Source organism: Macaca nemestrina, chromosome 1 (assembly GCF_043159975.1).
Source record: "Macaca nemestrina isolate mMacNem1 chromosome 1, mMacNem.hap1, whole genome shotgun sequence".
Classification (NCBI taxonomy): Eukaryota; Metazoa; Chordata; class Mammalia; order Primates; family Cercopithecidae; genus Macaca; species Macaca nemestrina.
The window spans coordinates 107,587,906-107,610,037 of NC_092125.1; the positions used below are offsets into that span (position 1 = coordinate 107,587,906).

Below are 22,132 nucleotides of genomic sequence, written 5' to 3' on the forward strand. Positions count from 1 at the left end.
GCTCTAAGGCAAAGAGGCACTAGATACAAGGCTTCTCTTTAGTATACTCTGGGGAACTTTGGTATAAGTTTAAGTTTACTGAAAAGAAAAATGAAACGACTAGGACTATGTATACTATCTCCTTTCTTTGAGGTTGTTTCCCTCATAACATGGATATCATGGGGTTCTAATTATCCACAGGCAGGTTGCCTTCTTTACAACTGAGCTTTTTCTCTCTATTGTGTAATAAGGTCTGAGGGTCACTTCCTGCTTGGAGTATGAGAACAGAAACTGGATCTAATAGCAGTTACCCTTAGCTTCATATCACCTAGGCTTGTTGTTGGCTTTGCTCACATTGTCTACTTTCTCTGACCTAGAAGTCTTGAGAGTTCAGTTCAGCCATTGATGCTCCTTAGTTGGAGTAAGGCGAGTCATGTATATAGTGGAACTGTACCCATAGTATGGTTGGAACCTAGAGAGAAAGAGGAAGCAGATGAAGTGGAACACTCAGGACTTCTACAGCTCCAGAACAAAGCTGATATTATCCCTGGTAATGGTGGGAAGCCAAAAACAGAGAGTCATTTTTCCTATATTCATTCAGGAATGGAAATAAGACCTATGGATTAAGTTCCTAATTTCATCACTCTCTTGCTACATGACTTGAACAAGTCATTCAACTGTGAATTGCTTCTTGATTACAACAGAATGAAGTTAATCATGCCTGACTAATTCTGAACAACTATTATAAATAATGAGACCTACTTATGTGTTTAAACAAGAAATGAGAATAGTAAGGGGTTGATCTCTCTTTTTCCTCCCTTTAGGTTACTCAAACTTGCAAAAAAAAAAAATGCCTAAACTCCTACAAGGCATCATCACTGTCATTGATGTTTTCTACCAATATGCCACCCAGCATGGGGAGTATGATATGTTGAACAAGGCAGAGCTGAAAGAACTTCTGGAAAATGAGTTTCATCAAATTCTGAAGGTAAGAACTCCATGCCAGGATGGAATTATGCAGGAATTTTCTTCTTTATCCCTTTCCACCTTCTTGTCACATATGTCAAACATCCTAGAGGACTCTTCCTACTTGGTGATAGAGAACAGGGTTTGGTAAAGGTTTGAGATAACGTCAAAAGCTGATCCATGATGGTTTCCATAGCATAACTAAAGGAAGTGATCCTACTAAACAACAAACAAAACCCATAGATTAAATAATGTCCAATCTAAGTGACTAATTCTTACAAACCCACACAGTCCTCAGAAAAACTGCAAAGTAGATATCTGAGTTCAGGAAATTAGCATTACCCCTGAATCACAAAAGAGTGTGTCCGCCACCTTAAAACTGTCAGGTCTAGATTTGATAGCTTAGATACTTGGGAGCTTATATCAGACTTTTGAGTTTCAATTCCTTAAATTTGGATTTCTGTGGATTTCAGATATGATATTCGGATATCAGATGTCATATATTCAGTGCGTCAGCTAAGAATCTCATAATCTTCACCTCTAACCTTGTTTCTTCATCTTTTTGCCGAAAGCAAAAACCTGGTATCATTTTTTATTTTCTCTCTCTCAGCAGACACCACTACCTTCCAACCTCCATCTAACTCATCAATAATCTCTCAAAACAACCCGTTTCTCTTCATCACTATTATTAGTCCTCTGGTTCAGGCCACCTACTACTTCTACTCTCAGCATTAGATGCAAATATAATCATTTCACTCCTCAGCTAAAAATCCTTCAGTAGTTCCCTATTGCTCTTAAAATGAAGTACAAAGTTCCTTAACATAACGTAAAACTCATAATCTAGTTGCTATTTATCTCTCTATCCACATTTCTTGAGTCTTCAAACTCTAAATCTAGCAATCCTGAATTTCTTTCAGTTCCCTGAAAGCTCTATGACTTCTCTCACCTGTAGCCATTTGTTCATATCATTCCCTCTGCCTAGAACAATCTTTTCCCCTTCTCCTTCCCTTCCTACTCCTTCATTTGGCTAATTCTAATCCATCCTTCAAAAGGCATCATTTCCTCTCATTAACCTTTCTAGGACCCCCAATGGTTCCTCTCTCATGTACTCTTGTAGAAACCTTATCATAATAAACTATAATTTTAAGTTTGTATATCTGATCAAATAAACATTAAATTCCATTTTTTTCAGGAAGCAAACTTGTTCACTGCTTTATACTCTCATATGACATAATGGTAGGCAAGTAGTAACATAATAAATCTTTGCTCAGTGAGTAAATTAATTACCTAGTTAATTTAATTGGACAAATAAAGTTGATATAATTAACGTAAGTATAAAAATGTATTAATTGTAAATTAACTAATCATTCATATTTGACCCATTCTTTACCAAAAATAATCAGCCCTCTTGTTTCCTTTCATTTTCCAGTTGCATCCTATCCTATTCTAGCTGTTTCTCACCGCATTATTCATTCCATATTCCTTTTTCTCTTTCTGCTCAGGACTGCCTAAGTGACTATGTGAATGAGTTCCATATACATAACCCAAACATTTATATTTTAACATCCTTCCTTCAGTTGGTTAGCTAGGTGTATTGTCCATACTAACAGAGCTACTCTTTGTACCTTGCTCTTATACAGAATCCAAATGATCCAGATACTGTGGATATCATCTTGCAAAATCTGGATCGAGACCATAACAAGAAAGTGGATTTTACGGAGTATCTTCTGATGATATTCAAGCTGGTTCGGGCTCATAATAAAATCATTAGCAAAGATTACTGCCAAGCTTCAGGGTCAAAGCTGAGAGACGACAGTCACCAGCACCAAGAGGAACAAGAAGAAACAGGAAAAGAGGACAAATGGCAAGAATCCTCTTCTAGTCATTCAAGTTGGAGTGCAGGAGAGAATGATTCCCATTCCAGGAACGTCAGAGGAAGCATTACACACGGGCCTGAATCCATATCCAGAAGACTGAGTTTTCAAAGAGACTTTTCTGGCCAAAATAAATCCAGCTCAGGTCAGTCTTCCAGGTATGGTCAGCGTGAGTCTGGCTCCCATCAGTCTCCAGGACACAGCCAACGTGGGTCTCACTCAGGGCAGTCTCCCACCTATGGTCAACTTGGGTCTGGCTACAAACGGTCTTCCAGCAGTGGGCCACATGGGTCTGGCTCACGCCAGTCTTCTGCCTTTGGTCAACATGAGTCTACCTCAGGGCAGTCCTCTGGAAACAATGAGCATGGATCTGGCTCAGGGCACTCCTTCAACCATGGGCAGCATGGTTCTACATCAGGACAGTCATCAAGTTTTGGCCAGGAGGGATCTAGCGCAGGCCAGTCTTCCAGGTACGACCACCATGACTCTAGCTCCAGTCAGTCTCCTGGCTATGGCCGACACGGGGCTGGATCTGGCCAGTCTCCTAGCCGCGGCCTACATGGGGCTGGCTCCGGTCTGTCTTCCAACTGTGGCCCACAAGGGTCTGGCTCAGCACAGTCTTCGGGCTTTGGTCAATACGAGTCTAGCTCTGGGCAGTCCTCTGGTTACAGTCAGCATGGATCTGGCTCAGGTCACTCCTCCAGCTATGGACAACACGAATCTAAGTCAGGACAGTCATCTAGGGGAGAACAACACGGATCTAGCTCAGGTTCCTCTTCTACCTATGGTCGACATGAGTCTGGCTTTCATCAGTCTTCTGGCCACGGCCGAAATGGGTCTGGATCTGGCCAGTCGCCTACCCCTAGCCGCGGCCGACATGGGTCTGGCTCAGAGCAGTCTTCAAGCCGTGGCCCATATGAGTCTGACTCAGGTCACTCGTCTGGCTTAGGTCAACATGAGTCTCACTCAGGACAGTCCTCTGGCTACGGTCAACATGGATCCAGCTCGGGTCACTCCTTTACCCATGGGCAACATGGTTCTACATCAGGACAGTCATCAAGCTGTGGCCAACATGGAGCTAGCTCAGGTCAGTCTTCCAGCCACGGTCAGCATGGCTCTGGCTCAAGTCAGTCTTGTGGCTATGGCCGACAGGGCTCTGGATCTGGCCAGTCTCCTAGTCGCGGCCGACATGGGTCCAGTTCCGGGCACTCTTCTAGCTACGGCCAACATGGGTCTGGCTCAGGTCGTTCTTCCAGCCATGGCCCATATGAGTCTGGTTCAGGTCACTCTTCTGGCTTTGGTCAACATGAGTCCGGCTCAGGACAGTCCTCTGGATACAGTCAGCACGGAAGTGGCTCAGGGCACTCCTCTAGCCATGGACAGCATGGTTCTACATCACGACACTCATTAAGCTTTGGCCAGGAGGGATCTAGCACAGGCCAGTCTTCCAGCTACGGCCACCAGAGCTCTGGCTCCAGTCAGTCTTCTGGCTATGGCCGACATGGGGCTGGATCTGGCCAGTCTTCTAGCCGTGGCCGACATGGGTCTGGTTCAGGGCAGTCTTCCAGCTACGGCCAGCATGGGTCAGGCTCAGGACAGTCCTCTGGTTATAGTCAGCATGGAAGTGGCTCAGGGCACGCCTCTAGCCATGGACAACATGGTTCCACATCAGGACAGTCCTCAAGCTTCAGCCAGAAGGGATCTAGCTCAGGGCAGTCTTCCAGCTACGGTCAGCATGGCTCTGGCTCACATCAGTCTTCCGGCCATGGCCGACATGGGTCTGGATCTGGCAGGTCTCCTAGCCAGGGCCGAAATGGGTCCAGTTCGGGGCACTATCCCGGCCACGGCCAACAAGGATCTGGCTCAGGTTGTTCCTCCAGCCGTGGCCATTATGAGTCTGGCTCAGGCCAGTCTTCTGGCTTTGGGCAACATGAGTCAGGCTCAGCACAGTCCTCTGGCTATAGTCAGCATGGTTCTGGCTCACGTCACTCCTCTAGCCAGGGACGACATGGATCTACATCAGGGCATTCGTCAAGCTCTGGCCAACATGGCTCTAGCTCAGGTCAGTCTTCCAGCTATGGTCAGCATGAGTCTGGCTCCTATCAGTATTTGGGTCGCGGCAGACATGGGTCTGGATCTGGACAGTCTTCAGGCCGTGGCCGACGGGGGTCTGGGTCAGGGCAGTCTCCCAGCTACGGCCAACATGGGTCTGGCTCAGGTCGTTCTTCAAGTCAGTCTTCTGGCTATGGCCGACAGGGCTCTGGATCTGGCCAGTCTCCTAGTCACGGCCGACATGGGTCCGGTTCCGGGCACTCTTCTAGCTACGGCCAACATGGGTCTGGCTCAGGTCGTTCTTCCAGCCATGGCTCATATGAGTCTGGTTCAGGTCACTCTTCTGGCTTTGGTCAACATGAGTCTCGCTCAGGACAGTCCTCTGGCTACAGTCAACAAGGATCTAGCTCGGGTCACTCCTTTACCCATGAGCAACATGGTTCTACATCAGGACAGTCATCAAGCTGTGGCCAACATGGAGCTAGCTCAGGTCAGTCTTCCAGCCACGGTCAGCATGGCTCTGGCTCAAGTCAGTCTTCTGGCTATGGCCGACAGGGCTCTGGATCTGGCCAGTCTCCTAGTCGTGGCCAACATGGGTCCGGTTCCGGGCACTCTTCTAACTACAGCCAACATGGGTCTGGCTCAGGTCGTTCTTCAAGTCAGTCTTCTGGCTATGGCCGACAGGGCTCTGGATCTGGCCAGTCTCCTAGTCGCGGCCGACATGGGTCCAGTTCCGGGCACTCTTCTACCTACGGCCAACATGGGTCTGGCTCAGGTCGTTCTTCAAGTCAGTCTTCTGGCTATGGCCGACAGGGCTCTGGATCTGGCCAGTCTCCTAGTCGCGGCCGACAGGGGTCCAGTTCCAGGCACTCTTCCAGCTATGGCCAGCATGGGTCTAGCTCAGGTCGTTCTTCCAGCCATGGCTCATATGAGTCTGGTTCAGGTCACTCTTCTGGCTTTGGTCAACATGAGTCTCGCTCAGGACAGTCCTCTGGCTACGGACAACAAGGATCTAGCTCGGGTCACTCCTTTACCCATGGGCAACATGGTTCTGCATCAGGACAGTCATCAAGCTGTGGCCAACATGGAGCTAGCTCAGGTCAGTCTTCCAGCCACGGTCAGCATGGCTCTGGCTCAAGTCAGTCTTCTGGTTATGGCCAACAGGGCTCTGGTTCTGGCCAGTCTCCTAGTCGTGGCCGACATGGGTCCGGTTCCAGGCACTCTTCTAGCTACGGCCAACATGGGTCTGGCTCAGGTCGTTCCTCAAGACAGTCTTCTGGCTATGGCCGACAGGGCTCTGGATCTGGCCAGTCTCCTAGTCGCGGCCGACATGGGTCCAGTTCCGGGCACTCTTCTAGCTACGGCCAATATGAGTCTGGCTCAGGACAGTCCTCTGGATACAGTCAGCATGGAAGTGGCTCAGGGCACTCCTCTAGCCATGGACAGCATGGTTCTACATCACGACACTCATTAAGCTTTGGCCAGGAGGGATCTAGCACAGGCCAGTCTTCCAGCTACAGCCACCAGAGCTCTGGCTCCAGTCAGTCTTCTGGCTATGGCCGACATGGGGCTGGATCTGGCCAGTCTCCTAGCCGTGGCCGACATGGGTCTGGTTCAGGGCAGTCTTCCAGCTACGGCCAGCATGGGTCAGGCTCAGGACAGTCCTCTGGTTATAGTCAGCATGGAAGTGGCTCAGGGCACGCCTCTAGCCATGGACAACATGGTTCCACATCAGGACAGTCCTCAAGCTTCGGCCAGAAGGGATCTAGCTCAGGGCAGTCTTCCAGCTACGGTCAGCATGGCTCTGGCTCACATCAGTTTTCCGGCCATGGCCGACATGGGTCTGGATCTGGCAGGTCTCCTAGCCAGGGCCGAAATGGGTCCAGTTCGGGGTACTACCCCGGCCACGGCCAACAAGGATCTGGCTCAGGTTGTTCCTCCAGCCGTGGCCATTATGAGTCTGGCTCAGGCCAGTCTTCTGGCTTTGGGCAACATGAGTCAGGCTCAGCACAGTCCTCTGGCTATAGTCAGCATGGTTCTAGCTCACATCACTCCTCTAGCCAGGGACGACATGGATCTACATCAGGGCATTCGTCAAGCTCTGGCCAACATGGCTCTAGCTCAGGTCAGTCTTCCAGCTATGGTCAGCATGAATCTGGCTCCCATCAGTATTTGGGTCGCGGCAGACATGGGTCTGGATCTGGACAGTCTTCAGGCCGTGGCCGACGGGGGTCTGGGTCAGGGCAGTCTCCCAGCTACGGCCAACATGGGTCTGGCTCAGGTCGTTCTTCAAGTCAGTCTTCTGGCTATGGCCGACAGGGCTCTGGATCTGGCCAGTCTCCTAGTCACGGCCGACATGGGTCCGGTTCCGGGCACTCTTCTACCTACGGCCAACATGGGTCTGGCTCAGGTCGTTCTTCCAGCCATGGCTCATATGAGTCTGGTTCAGGTCACTCTTCTGGCTTTGGTCAACATGAGTCTCGCTCAGGACAGTCCTCTGGCTACAGTCAACAAGGATCTAGCTCGGGTCACTCCTTTACCCATGAGCAACATGGTTCTACATCAGGACAGTCATCAAGCTGTGGCCAACATGGAGCTAGCTCAGGTCAGTCTTCCAGCCACGGTCAGCATGGCTCTGGCTCAAGTCAGTCTTCTGGCTATGGCCGACAGGGCTCTGGATCTGGCCAGTCTCCTAGTCGTGGCCGACATGGGTCCGGTTCCGGGCACTCTTCTAACTACGGCCAACATGGGTCTGGCTCAGGTCGTTCTTCAAGTCAGTCTTCTGGCTATGGCCGACAGGGCTCTGGATCTGGCCAGTCTCCTAGTCGCGGCCGACATGGGTCCAGTTCCAGGCACTCTTCTAGCTACGGCCAACATGTGTCTGGCTCAGGTCGTTCTTCCAGCCGTGGCCCATATGAATCTGGTTCAGGTCACTCTTCTGGCTTTGGTCAACATGAGTCTGGCTCAGGACAGTCCTCTGGATACAGTCAGCACGGAAGTGGCTCAGGGCACTCCTCTAGCCATGGACAGCATGGTTCTACATCACGACACTCATTAAGCTTTGGCCAGGAGGGATCTAGCACAGGCCAGTCTTCCAGCTACGGCCACCAGAGCTCTGGCTCCAGTCAGTCTTCTGGCTATGGCCGACATGGGGCTGGATCTGGCCAGTCTCCTAGCCGTGGCCGACATGGGTCTGGTTCAGGGCAGTCTTCCAGCTACGGCCAGCATGGGTCAGGCTCAGGACAGTCCTCTGGTTATAGTCAGCATGGAAGTGGCTCAGGGCACGCCTCTAGCCATGGACAACATGGTTCCACATCAGGACAGTCCTCAAGCTTCGGCCAGAAGGGATCTAGCTCAGGGCAGTCTTCCAGCTATGGTCAGCATGGCTCTGGCTCACATCAGTCTTCCGGCCATGGCCGACATGGGTCTGGATCTGGCAGGTCTCCTAGCCAGGGCCGAAATGGGTCCAGTTCGGGGTACTACCCCGGCCACGGCCAACAAGGATCTGGCTCAGGTTGTTCCTCCAGCCGTGGCCATTATGAGTCTGGCTCAGGCCAGTCTTCTGGCTTTGGGCAACATGAGTCAGGCTCAGCACAGTCCTCTGGCTATAGTCAGCATGGTTCTAGCTCACATCACTCCTCTAGCCAGGGACGACATGGATCTACATCAGGGCATTCGTCAAGCTCTGGCCAACATGGCTCTAGCTCAGGTCAGTCTTCCAGCTATGGTCAGCATGAATCTGGCTCCCATCAGTATTCGGGTCGCGGCAGACATGGGTCTGGATCTGGACAGTCTTCAGGCCGTGGCCGACGGGGGTCTGGGTCAGGGCAGTCTCCCAGCTACGGCCAACATGGGTCTGGCTCAGGTCGTTCTTCAAGTCAGTCTTCTGGCTATGGCCGACAGGGCTCTGGATCTGGCCAGTCTCCTAGTCACGGCCGACATGGGTCCGGTTCCGGGCACTCTTCTAGCTACGGCCAACATGGGTCTGGCTCAGGTCGTTCTTCCAGCCATGGCTCATATGAGTCTGGTTCAGGTCACTCTTCTGGCTTTGGTCAACATGAGTCTCGCTCAGGACAGTCCTCTGGCTACAGTCAACAAGGATCTAGCTCGGGTCACTCCTTTACCCATGAGCAACATGGTTCTACATCAGGACAGTCATCAAGCTGTGGCCAACATGGAGCTAGCTCAGGTCAGTCTTCCAGCCACGGTCAGCATGGCTCTGGCTCAAGTCAGTCTTCTGGCTATGGCCGACAGGGCTCTGGATCTGGCCAGTCTCCTAGTCGTGGCCGACATGGGTCCGGTTCCGGGCACTCTTCTAACTACGGCCAACATGGGTCTGGCTCAGGTCGTTCTTCAAGTCAGTCTTCTGGCTATGGCCGACAGGGCTCTGGATCTGGCCAGTCTCCTAGTCGCGGCCGACATGGGTCCAGTTCCGGGCACTCTTCTAGCTACGGCCAACATGTGTCTGGCTCAGGTCGTTCTTCCAGCCGTGGCCCATATGAATCTGGTTCAGGTCACTCTTCTGGCTTTGGTCAACATGAGTCTGGCTCAGGACAGTCCTCTGGATACAGTCAGCACGGAAGTGGCTCAGGGCACTCCTCTAGCCATGGACAGCATGGTTCTACATCACGACACTCATTAAGCTTTGGCCAGGAGGGATCTAGCACAGGCCAGTCTTCCAGCTACGGCCACCAGAGCTCTGGCTCCAGTCAGTCTTCTGGCTATGGCCGACATGGGGCTGGATCTGGCCAGTCTCCTAGCCGTGGCCGACATGGGTCTGGTTCAGGGCAGTCTTCCAGCTACGGCCAGCATGGGTCAGGCTCAGGACAGTCCTCTGGTTATAGTCAGCATGGAAGTGGCTCAGGGCACACCTCTAGCCATGGACAACATGGTTCCACATCAGGACAGTCCTCAAGCTTTGGCCAGAAGGGATCTAGCTCAGGGCAGTCTTCCAGCTACGGTCAGCATGGCTCTGGCTCACATCAGTTTTCCGGCCATGGCCGACATGGGTCTGGATCTGGCAGGTCTCCTAGCCAGGGCCGAAATGGGTCCAGTTCGGGGTACTACCCCGGCCACGGCAAACAAGGATCTGGCTCAGGTTGTTCCTCCAGCCGTGGCCATTATGAGTCTGGCTCAGGCCAGTCTTCTGGCTTTGGGCAACATGAGTCAGGCTCAGCACAGTCCTCTGGCTATAGTCAGCATGGTTCTGGCTCACATCACTCCTCTAGCCAGGGACGACATGGATCTACATCAGGGCATTCGTCAAGCTCTGGCCAACATGGCTCTAGCTCAGGTCAGTCTTCCAGCTATGGTCAGCATGAGTCTGGCTCCAATCAGTATTCGGGTCGCGGCAGACATGGGTCTGGATCTGGACAGTCTTCAGGCCGTGGCCGACGGGGGTCTGGGTCAGGGCAGTCTCCCAGCTACGGCCAACATGGGTCTGGCTCAGGTCGTTCTTCAAGTCAGTCTTCTGGCTATGGCCGACAGGGCTCTGGATCTGGCCAGTCTCCTAGTCACGGCCGACATGGGTCCGGTTCCGGGCACTCTTCTAGCTACAGCCAACATGGGTCTGGCTCAGGTCGTTCTTCCAGCCATGGCTCATATGAGTCTGGTTCAGGTCACTCTTCTGGCTTTGGTCAACATGAGTCTCGCTCAGGACAGTCCTCTGGCTACAGTCAACAAGGATCTAGCTCGGGTCACTCCTTTACCCATGAGCAACATGGTTCTACATCAGGACAGTCATCAAGCTGTGGCCAACATGGAGCTAGCTCAGGTCAGTCTTCCAGCCACGGTCAGCATGGCTCGGGCTCAAGTCAGTCTTCTGGCTATGGCCGACAGGGCTCTGGATCTGGCCAGTCTCCTAGTCGTGGCCGACATGGGTCCGGTTCCGGGCACTCTTCTAACTACGGCCAACATGGGTCTGGCTCAGGTCGTTCTTCAAGTCAGTCTTCTGGCTATGGCCGACAGGGCTCTGGATCTGGCCAGTCTCCTAGTCGCGGCCGACATGGGTCCAGTTCCGGGCACTCTTCTAGCTACGGCCAACATGTGTCTGGCTCAGGTCGTTCTTCCAGCCGTGGCCCATATGAATCTGGTTCAGGTCACTCTTCTGGCTTTGGTCAACATGAGTCTGGCTCAGGACAGTCCTCTGGATACAGTCAGCACGGAAGTGGCTCAGGGCACTCCTCTAGCCATGGACAGCATGGTTCTACATCACGACACTCATTAAGCTTTGGCCAGGAGGGATCTAGCACAGGCCAGTCTTCCAGCTACGGCCACCAGAGCTCTGGCTCCAGTCAGTCTTCTGGCTATGGCCGACATGGGGCTGGATCTGGCCAGTCTCCTAGCCGTGGCCGACATGGGTCTGGTTCAGGGCAGTCTTCCAGCTACGGCCAGCATGGGTCAGGCTCAGGACAGTCCTCTGGTTATAGTCAGCATGGAAGTGGCTCAGGGCACACCTCTAGCCATGGACAACATGGTTCCACATCAGGACAGTCCTCAAGCTTTGGCCAGAAGGGATCTAGCTCAGGGCAGTCTTCCAGCTACGGTCAGCATGGCTCTGGCTCACATCAGTTTTCCGGCCATGGCCGACATGGGTCTGGATCTGGCAGGTCTCCTAGCCAGGGCCGAAATGGGTCCAGTTCGGGGTACTACCCCGGCCACGGCCAACAAGGATCTGGCTCAGGTTGTTCCTCCAGCCGTGGCCATTATGAGTCTGGCTCAGGCCAGTCTTCTGGCTTTGGGCAACATGAGTCAGGCTCAGCACAGTCCTCTGGCTATAGTCAGCATGGTTCTGGCTCACATCACTCCTCTAGCCAGGGACGACATGGATCTACATCAGGGCATTCGTCAAGCTCTGGCCAACATGGCTCTAGCTCAGGTCAGTCTTCCAGCTATGGTCAGCATGAGTCTGGCTCCCATCAGTATTCGGGTCGCGGCAGACATGGGTCTGGATCTGGACAGTCTTCAGGCCGTGGCCGACGGGGGTCTGGGTCAGGGCAGTCTCCCAGCTACGGCCAACATGGGTCTGGCTCAGGTCGTTCTTCAAGTCAGTCTTCTGGCTATGGCCGACAGGGCTCTGGATCTGGCCAGTCTCCTAGTCACGGCCGACATGGGTCCGGTTCCGGGCACTCTTCTAGCTACGGCCAACATGGGTCTGGCTCAGGTCGTTCTTCCAGCCATGGCTCATATGAGTCTGGTTCAGGTCACTCTTCTGGCTTTGGTCAACATGAGTCTCGCTCAGGACAGTCCTCTGGCTACAGTCAACAAGGATCTAGCTCGGGTCACTCCTTTACCCATGAGCAACATGGTTCTACATCAGGACAGTCATCAAGCTGTGGCCAACATGGAGCTAGCTCAGGTCAGTCTTCCAGCCATGGTCAGCATGGCTCTGGCTCAAGTCAGTCTTCTGGCTATGGCCGACAGGGCTCTGGATCTGGCCAGTCTCCTAGTCGTGGCCGACATGGGTCCGGTTCCGGGCACTCTTCTAACTACGGCCAACATGGGTCTGGCTCAGGTCGTTCTTCAAGTCAGTCTTCTGGCTATGGCCGACAGGGCTCTGGATCTGGCCAGTCTCCTAGTCGCGGCCGACATGGGTCCAGTTCCGGGCACTCTTCTAGCTACGGCCAACATGGGTCTGGCTCAGGTCGTTCTTCCAGCCATGGCCCATATGAGTCTGGTTCAGGTCTCTCTTCTGGCTTAGGTCAACATGAGTCTGGCTCAGGACAGTCCTCTGGTTACAGTCAGCATGGAAGTGGCTCAGGGCACTCCTCTAGCCATGGACAGCATGGTTCTACACCAGGACAGTCATCAAACTTTGGTCAGGAGGGATCTTGCACTGGCCAGTCTTCCAGCTATGGCCACCATGGCTCTGGCTCCAGTCAGTCTTCCGGCTATGGCCGACACGTGGCTGGATCTGGTCAGTCTCCTAGCCGCGGCCGACATGGGCCTGGTTCAGGGCAGTCTTCTAGCTGTGGCCAATATGGGTCTGGCTCAGGACAGTCCTCTGGTTATAGTCAGCATGGAAGTGGCTCAGGGGCAGGTGGGTATTCTTATTGCAAAGGAGGAAGTAACTATGAAGGTGAAAGTTCTTGCTCAGATTTTCTCAGTTTTCATAGTAGGACTTCACCCTATGAATATATCCAAAAGCAGAGGTGCTACTTTTAGCGTTGAATAATAAATATAAATGCAACTTACTCAAGTAGCAATTTTAGAAATAGGAAAGTCATCTATGAATTCATCATGAAAGACAAGCAATCTATCATGAAATTCTTTCTAAAAGTGAATCTATCCTTTTCTGTCTCTTTCTTTAAAGCCTATAACTATAGCATATATCTTGTTATGGGGTTCCTTCCAAACACTGTTAGGCATTTGTGCTACTTTGTTAGATAATGCTGAGTGGAATAACTTGTTAGAATCAGGGTTAAACTTTGAGGAATAATTAAAAGCTTTTAAAGAGCGTTGGGTTTAGTTGGAGGTGTCTTTTTGAGGGCTCATCATTCAATTATAGATGGTGTCAAAGCTAACCTAACATTTCTTAAAAGCAAAATATTACAAATGCATTACCAGTCTAGATACAAAGCATTGTTTTACAGCAATTATTGTGCCATAATTTTTAGTGTGTCCCATGTTTGGTGTGTCCCAATTTTTGGTATTGTGGCAGAAGGTGAACGCTCTGAAAGCAAAGATGCAGCAGTGGTAGTGTCTTTACTTATCAAAACCATCAAGTCCCTTTTCTTGGGTATATCTTTAATCAGTAAGCTAATTAGTGGCATAAAAAGTAGCACCAGGGACTTTTCCCAAGCCTATGAGTAAGAGCATTATTTCATAAAGAACATGGATTTATCACTTCGGGGAAAAAAACATTCAAATGTGGGCTTTAGCTTGTTTTCAGCAAGAAAGATCTTGCTCCCTATTTCTAAGCAGCTGCTCAATATTGGGAAACATATTGAGGAGTTATTCCATGGAAATACAATGCTTTCCACCTACTACTGTATTTCAATAACCTTTCCACCTAAAAAAAATCATCCATGCCCAGATGAAAAGAAAGAGTATCTGTCACTGCTTTATAGTACCTTAATTTGACTGTAACATATTCGTTTCAAGTCTTTGGATTCAAACAAATGGATTGCATTAAAATTGAGAATAAATAAATGTTGATTAAATACTAAGATTTTTCTCATCTGTGCTTCATTTCACTTCTTACATACAGATGGTCATCCTAGAAACCAACCCAGATAGGTATTTCCCAATATTCTATTTTTCACAAACAATGAAGAATAGATAAAGCATTCTTAAAACTCAATAAGAAAAACTACTTCATTTAAAAATGAGCAAAATTCCATGACACTAGTATTGGCAATGATTTTTTTTTGATATGACACCAAAATCACACAATAATGTGGAGCTGTCAGCTCCATAAATGCTATTGTCCCTGAAGACCTTAGAGGGAGGCAACATACGGAGGTAGAAGGTGATATTTGTCTTAGTTTAACAAAAAGTTTTTAGTTTTAGTTTTTAACAAAATGTTTTTTTTTTAAATTTAAAATTTAAAACAGAAGAAAGCTTATAGAATAATGATGTAAAGAAAAAAACATTTGTGTTCAGCTATACAATGTGTTTATGCTTTAAGCTAAGGGTTATTAAGAGAGTCAGAAAGTTTAACAATGTAAAAGTCTATAAAAGTAAAAAATTACAGTAAGCTAAGGTTAATTTTTATTGGAGAAAGAAATTTTTTTATAAATTTAGTGTAACTCAAGTGTATAGTGTTTATACACTCTACAGTAGTATACAGTAATGTCCTAGGCCTTCCCATTCACTCACCACTAACTGACTGACACACCTAGAGCAACTTCTAGTCCTACATGCTCTATTCATGGTAAATGCCCTATACAAGTATACCTTTTTTAACTTTTATGGCATATTTTTACTGTACCTTCTTTAAGTTTAGATACATTCAGATGCACACTTACCATTGTGTTAGTTGCCTACAGTAGTCAGTATAGTAACATGCTATACAGGTTTGTAGCCTAGGAGCAATAGTCTATACCATATAGTCTAGTTGTTTAGTAAGCTATGCCATCTAGATTTGTGTAAGTACACTCTCTGATGTTTGCCTAAGGGTGCATTTTTCACAACATATCCCCCATTGTCAAGCAACATGATCGTGTACTTTACTATACGGCCTAGCAATTCCACTCCCAAGCGAAATAACTTATGTCTACATTGAAGATTTTTACATGAATGTTTATAGCAGCTTTAATAATAGCCCCAAACTTGAAACAATCCAAATGTCCACCAACAGATGAGTGGATAAACAAATTGTGGTATGGCTATACACTGGAATTCTATTCAGCAAGGAAAAAAAACAATAAACTACTGATACATATAATATAGATGAATCTCAAAAACATGTTGCTCAAAAGAAGCCATCCACAAAACAGTACATATTTATGATTCCATTTATATGAAACTTACTAAAAACAAACCTAATCTATAAAAATAGAAAGCAGATCAGTGGTTGACTAGGGCTGGGAGTAGAACTTGTGAACTGGCTGGAAGAGTCACAAAGGAACACTCTAGCGTGATGGAATAAATATATATGTAGCTTATAATCGTTGTTACATATATACTTCTGTCAAAACTCACATAATCATATATATTTTATTATATGGAAATTATATCTCAATAAAGTTGATTGTTTAAAGGCTTTCTGCGCAACTTGACACACGATTTTTTTTGTTTTTTGGTTTTTGGTTTTTTGGTTTTTTTTTGAGACAGTCTCACTCTGTTGCCCAGGCTGGAGTGCAGTGGCACAATCTCAGCTCACTGCAACCTCCATCTCCTGGGTGCAAGTGACTCTCCTGCCTCAGTCTCCTGGGATTACAGGCATGCAGCACCACACCCAGTTAATTTTTGTATTTTTAGTAGGCAGGGTTTCACCATGTTGGCCAGGCTGGTCTCAAACTCCTGACCTCAGGTGACCTGCCCACGTAGGCCTCCCAAAGTGCTGGCATTATGTGAGCCACCGAGATAAAGAAGGAGAGGAGTTTCATCTCATCAGATATCAAAATATATAACAAAGTTATATTATTTAAAACAGTGCAGAATTGTTGTAGAACAGATATACAGTGCAATGTGACTCCAGAAACAGATCCATGCATACTTGATATATAAGAGCAGTGGTTTTGCCTATCACTGGACAAAGGCAACTCTTTCAATAAATGGTGCCAAGGTAATGAATTTTCCATAGGAAAAAAATTATCTCTATTTCACACCATTTTACAAAAATCACTTCCAAGTAAATAAAAACCTAACTGTGATAAGCCAAACTTCTAAAAATTTTTAAAGAAAATATAGGAGAATATCTTTATGACTTCAAAATAAGTGCAGATTCTTTAAACAAGAAATACACAAACCACCAAGGAAAGACTCATGACTTTTACTATAATTAAATTCCAAATGTCTATAAATCCAAAGACACTCTCAAAAAGTAAAAGGGACAAAGCACAGAGTTGAAGAACATTTTTCAAATGCCTATAAACAACAAATGATTAACAGCCACATTATATAAATAACATAAAAATTAAAAATTTTTAAAAAAACAGCAAAACTTATAAAAAGAAAATTCACCAAAGGTAATCTGAATGGCAAAGTGACATTTTTAAAACAATGCTCAGGGAAATAGATAATTAAAACACAATGAAATTCATTTCATACCCATCGGATCAGGAAAAAACTAAAGTCTGGCAATATCCAGTGTTGAGGACACTGAGCAGCAAAAGTCTAAATTGATGACTAATTAAGAGGAAATCTGGCAACCACAGACAAGAGTCTGTAACAGCAAAATGTTACAAACAACCTAAAAGTTCAATAGAAGAATAGATAAATTGTAATATACCCATACACTAAAATGCTATACAGCAGTTAAAATTCATGAGCTACAGGTATGTATATATCAACATGGACAAATTCCAAAAGTGTAATGCTAAGTGAAAAGGTTGTAAAACAAGTATACATGTTATGATACCATTTATATAGTTTTACAATATATATAACAATACCATATATTGTTTGTGGTTAATACATATTTGGTAAATGTAAAAATCTTTATGTAAATGGTAAACAGCAAATTCAGAACAGTGTGTACCTCTGGAAGGAAGGAAGAAAATGGGACTGAGACCGAATAAACAATACCAAAAGTTTTCTTAAGCAAGATGGTATTCATTATATTATTCACTGACTTGTAAATCTACACTTACTTGTAAATCTTAAATTATTTTGTAAGAAAAAGGATAACACAAAGAACAAAGTCAGAATGCCCATCAAGGACCGCTCAAGGGAGAGTGTTCTGACAAGCTAGTCCACTGGTGTATCTGGTCCAGCATGTCCTAGTTTTTTAAATAAACGTCTCACCACGTGAGTGCCTAATGATACTCATCAGCTGAACCACACAACAAACCCTCTGCCATCTCTGCCATAGACTTCAAACTCACCAAGGGGCCTTCTAGAAAATTTGGCTTTCCATAGTTTTCCCAAAAGGAGAAAGCATTCATCAGCAAGATTAATACAAACACCCAGTGTTTCTGATAATGCATTTCTGACTGTAAATTAATAAAATGGCACTCTGGTTTTTATACTTCAGTCCCTGATGAGTTCAGTTACAATGAAACAGCTTTCCTGAGTCTGACCAACTCTGGGGCACTGATATGAGTGCGTTTCTGGGCATATAAGGATGAGAACCAAACCCTGACCCTTTTTCTGGGCAACACCCCAACCTTATTCTTTGCCTTCCAAGGTAAGGGGCAAGAAAATTTTTCTAATAAGAGAAAGCAAAGAAATTCTCAATAAATGCTTAGTTATATAATTAAGCCAAGTTTTTCACAATGTTTCTCTTTTCCTTATTATGACTCTAGAACCTAAAGAACCATAATGTTACAGCTAAAAGAAGAAAAGAGAAAGAGGTGGGCTGTTTCACGCAGGATCTTACAGAATCTCAATACCTCATCCCGAGTTGGATCTTGTTTTTGTTAGTTTTTTTCTGTACACTCAAATGTGATCAAGCTCTGGGAGACAGATTAATTCTAAGCAAAGTCTTAAGGGTTCAATTTATTTATTTATTTATTTATTAACTACAAGCTATAAATGTATTCAGAACAAGAATCAGCTGTTTAACATGGGGTATTCCCTGTCATTGGATAGATTCATTCGAGAGGTATCAGGTTATTAGATGAGCTTCAGAGCAAAAGAGTTTTATTCTCCAAGGTTGTGCTATGGTAATCTGATGATTAAAAAATTTTCTCCTGAAAGGGATGGAAAAATACAAAAGTAGCATTGTTATTGAACATCTTATGAGCTGGGAACATTACATTATGTGCTATATGCTTGACATATACTTATTATTTAATTTCATTCTCATAGAAACCCTGTGGTTATAAATGTTATTTTATTGAAGAGCAAACTGAGACTTTAAAAGGTCAAGTAACTTGCTTATATTAGTAAAGTCAGGTTTTACATCTAAATCTGTCTAACTCCAAAACATATGTGTTTGCTGACATAACACTGTCTTCTGCTTCAGTAATATTTCTCTCTAAACAACTACAGTCAAACAACTAGGACTGGTGCAATCCACTCTTCTGGACACTGCTGGAGACACACCAACTAGTACTCATCCTCGGACTCCCCCTTTCCTGCTTCAATGTAACCATACTTAATGTCTTGGGAGAGACTTGAAGAACACCCTGCTCATTAGCAGTACTTAAAATTTCCAAGGGTGGATTCCTGCTGCAGATAACTCATCTCTTCACATTTTATTTCATCATATTTAATAGTTCTCATTAGTTTCAGTTCCAGAGGGTGGCATTTTCTGACTTGACCTCCATAATGCATGCCTTGTTTTGAAGGTCACCAGGGACTAATAAACAATCACACACAGTCTGGTACCCTTTGAAAGATAAATATCTGATACCCAATTCCTTCAATAGCCTGTCTCGGCCCTGTTCCTCTACTCCTCCTGTTCTCTCAGACTCCCTGACTCTGTGTGTTCTACCCTAGAAACAAAGGGTTCCTGAGCATCACCACCCACCTTGGTTTGTCCTTACCTACAAATTCTTGCCAGAACACTCCAGATATTGAAGACTTAAAATTGTGACAAATCAGCCATGCAATATTCATAGACTTCACAAGCAAAGAAGTGAACTCCATGTGAAAGATATTGAGGAAATAGTGTGCTTATGGACCAAAGAGTATATGTCTTTGGCTGAAGCATGTAGGAAAACCAGTATCAGGAACTGCAGCTGGGAAAGCAAGTTGGAGGCAGGCTGTAAAGGGCTTTAAATAGAATCACATAAAGGAGGTGGAGTGAAGGACACTGATAAAGATGAATCAAAGTTGGAGGAGAAGCAGAGAAAATGGTGTTCCAGAAGCCAAAGGAAGGGATTTCATTAAGTAATGGAAGATAAAATGCATTTTATAAAGTTATTGTAAATACTCTCCTCCCAAATAGCATATTGGCAGAAGAGTAGATAATACAGATCAATATAACAATAAACAGCTCAGAAACAGATCCTAATATGTATATTTTTTAATTAATTTGTGAACTGTCTGCTACATAGTTAATATAACATAGTGAACTTAGAAAAGTGTCTGGTCCACAGTAATCATCTAATAAATACTAGTGGCTATCTTTATTACTACTTGTTGTTGTTATAATTATTATTAAATATCAGTGTGAGAAGATTCTTTAAAAAGTTTGGTAGTAAAGAGGAAATGGGAGAGTAGGCAAGGAAGAAGGAAAAATCCTTTAAGGAAGAACTTAAAATACATGCTGGAAACACAGGTAGCACTCAATAAAAATTTACTGAATGTGAATAATAGTTATAAGCCAAGTGGAAGGAGATTTATATAAAGAATCTATTGATACAGAGAAAGGAATCATTGTTGGATCAAGGACCTAGAAGGAACAACAGAAATGGAATCAAATATACACACAGAAAAATCAGTCTTGGAAAGGAAAAGAATACCTCATATAGTCTTGAGACAAAAAGGAGATTAAAATTCAGCAAAAATATAATTACCTCTGTGTTTCTAAAAGAGGTTCCTAGGATGAGCTACATCAGACTATGGTAATTATTTAAAAAGCAAACTCGTGGCCTCTATCCCAGATCAACTAAATCCAAATTTCTAGTAGATGGGACCTCGGAATCTGTATGTTAGTTGTCCATGACCCAGTTGATTCCTTTTGGAAGAATCAAAGTTAGGAGAATTCACATCTGTTGGCCCCTGTGGAGAAAACAAAACTGACTCCTTGCCCAACCACCATTATGATTAAGCATATAAAGTATCACCATTGGAGAAGAAAAACGAAAATCTTTACAACCTTGAGATAAGCTAAAAATAAGTAAGAAGATTCTACCTAGTCTTCCAAATCAATGAAGCTTTGAGCCCTTTCCTATAAATTGCTAACTCTCTAATGTAAACAACTTCATCCCTGACTTTTGCAACACTGACACCTACATGTATGATAATGATATGGAGGAAATTTTTGTATCCACATGAATAACTGTAATCTTGGTAGCCTAGTGATTTCTTTCCTTGAAATATCTACTGTGTCATTTAGCCAAGAAAACATTTTTCTCAAGACTGGACTCCTCATTCTTTATGAATCACGTCCCAATGTTAACAAAGAAGGAAGTAAAGTGATCTACTAAAAGGAGGATGGGGAGGGAGTGAAGCAGGAAGCTTGGAAAGATTTGAAATGAGAAAAGTCTGAAAAATCCAGCTGAGGGGTCTGGTAAAAGGAACCACTAGGGATGATGAAAGGGATTGCCAGGCAACAATCAGAGCGTGGGCAAGGTTAATATAATAAATGTGTAGAAATAAGCTAAGGCACCATGTATGTGATATTTGCCATCTAACAGCCTGGCAGAAGAAGCAAAAAATAAATAAATAAATAAATAAATAAATAAATAAATAAATAAATAACAAAACATGGAATTAGGTTAATCCCAGGTTTGAGACTGGCAGGACAGGTACAAAGAAAAATTCAAAGGTCCAAGGACACATAATGGTTCGTAGAAAAGGTTATAGGTATGGGAGGAAAAACCAGAAACCCTTACAGCAGGGGTCCCCAATCCCTGGGCTGCGGACTAGTACTAGTCTGTGGCCTGTTAGTAATCAGGCCTCACAGCAGTAGACGAGTGGCAGCCCACCGTGCATTACCACCTGAACTTTGCCTCCTGTCAGATCAGCAGCTGCATTAGATTCTCATAGGAGCACAAACCCTATTGTGAACTGCACCAGGAGGGATCTAGGTTGTGTATGCTTTATGAGAATCTAATGCCTGATAATCTGAGATGGAACAGTTTCATCCCTAAACCATCCCATCCCCACTGTCCTCCCATCCACGGAATAATTGACTTCCATGAAACCAGTCCCTGGTGCCAAAAAGGTTGGGGATTGCTGCCTCACAGGGCCCCTCCTTGGCCCAAACTATATGTGTGTGAAGGGAGGGATAATTTTATAGCCAAATTTCCCTTAGGCAAGACCTTACACTCTCGACTCCATTGTTGTAGGAAAGATGGGCCTTGTTAGTAGCAGCAACTTTTCAGGTAAAATAGAACTAACGATATGGAATATACTAGAGCTATGTACCAATATCTCATTACTTACCCCTTTTTTACCTTCACAATAACTCTTTGATGCAGAGATCCTTACACTTCTCCTCAGTACGCAAACTGAGGTTCTTACAAGTATAAATCCAAGGACACACAGCTCACCTATGATGTAGTTCAGATTTGAACTCAAGTGTGACTGACTATGAACTCATTCTCAATCTACTAGCCCACAGTGACTTCACCAGAACAGATAGGCTCCACTTCATAGAAAAAGGAAATCAGCATCATCAAAGGAAAACCAGATTTCTAGTAGAGCAAGGGGTGGCACGGAGTAAGGATATAGGGATATTTCTTGGCAACAAAACCAAAGAGAATGAAACATAATGTAGGATAATTAGCAGTGAGAGCACAGCAAATAAAAGGCAATAAGTAGCTGTAAATACTATATCTGAAGGCATGTGTGCATGGGGAGTAGTGGAGGTGAAGGTAAGAGCCAAGTGGAGAAGGAAGTGAGAGGAAGAAAATGAATTTAGCCCACTCACCATCATTATCTCTGACATCTCTCAAAGGAAGTAGAGTGGGAAACAAAGGAGATTAAAGCAAGTGTGTCTAAATAGGAAGATTCATCATGCCTGGCAGGAGGAGGTCACT

At 45.7% G+C, this 22,132-nt stretch overlaps 1 protein-coding gene across 1 annotated transcript; it reads left to right on the forward strand.

The window, feature by feature from the left end:
• Positions 1 to 829: 829 nt before the first annotated feature.
• On the forward strand, positions 830 to 13,034 carry LOC139360000 (hornerin). The gene is made up of 2 exons (XM_071085244.1): positions 830 to 967; positions 2,586 to 13,034. Exons 1-2 carry the CDS (start codon positions 830 to 832, stop codon positions 13,032 to 13,034), a joined length of 10,587 nt encoding a protein of 3,528 aa, XP_070941345.1.
• Positions 13,035 to 22,132: the final 9,098 nt, after the last annotated feature.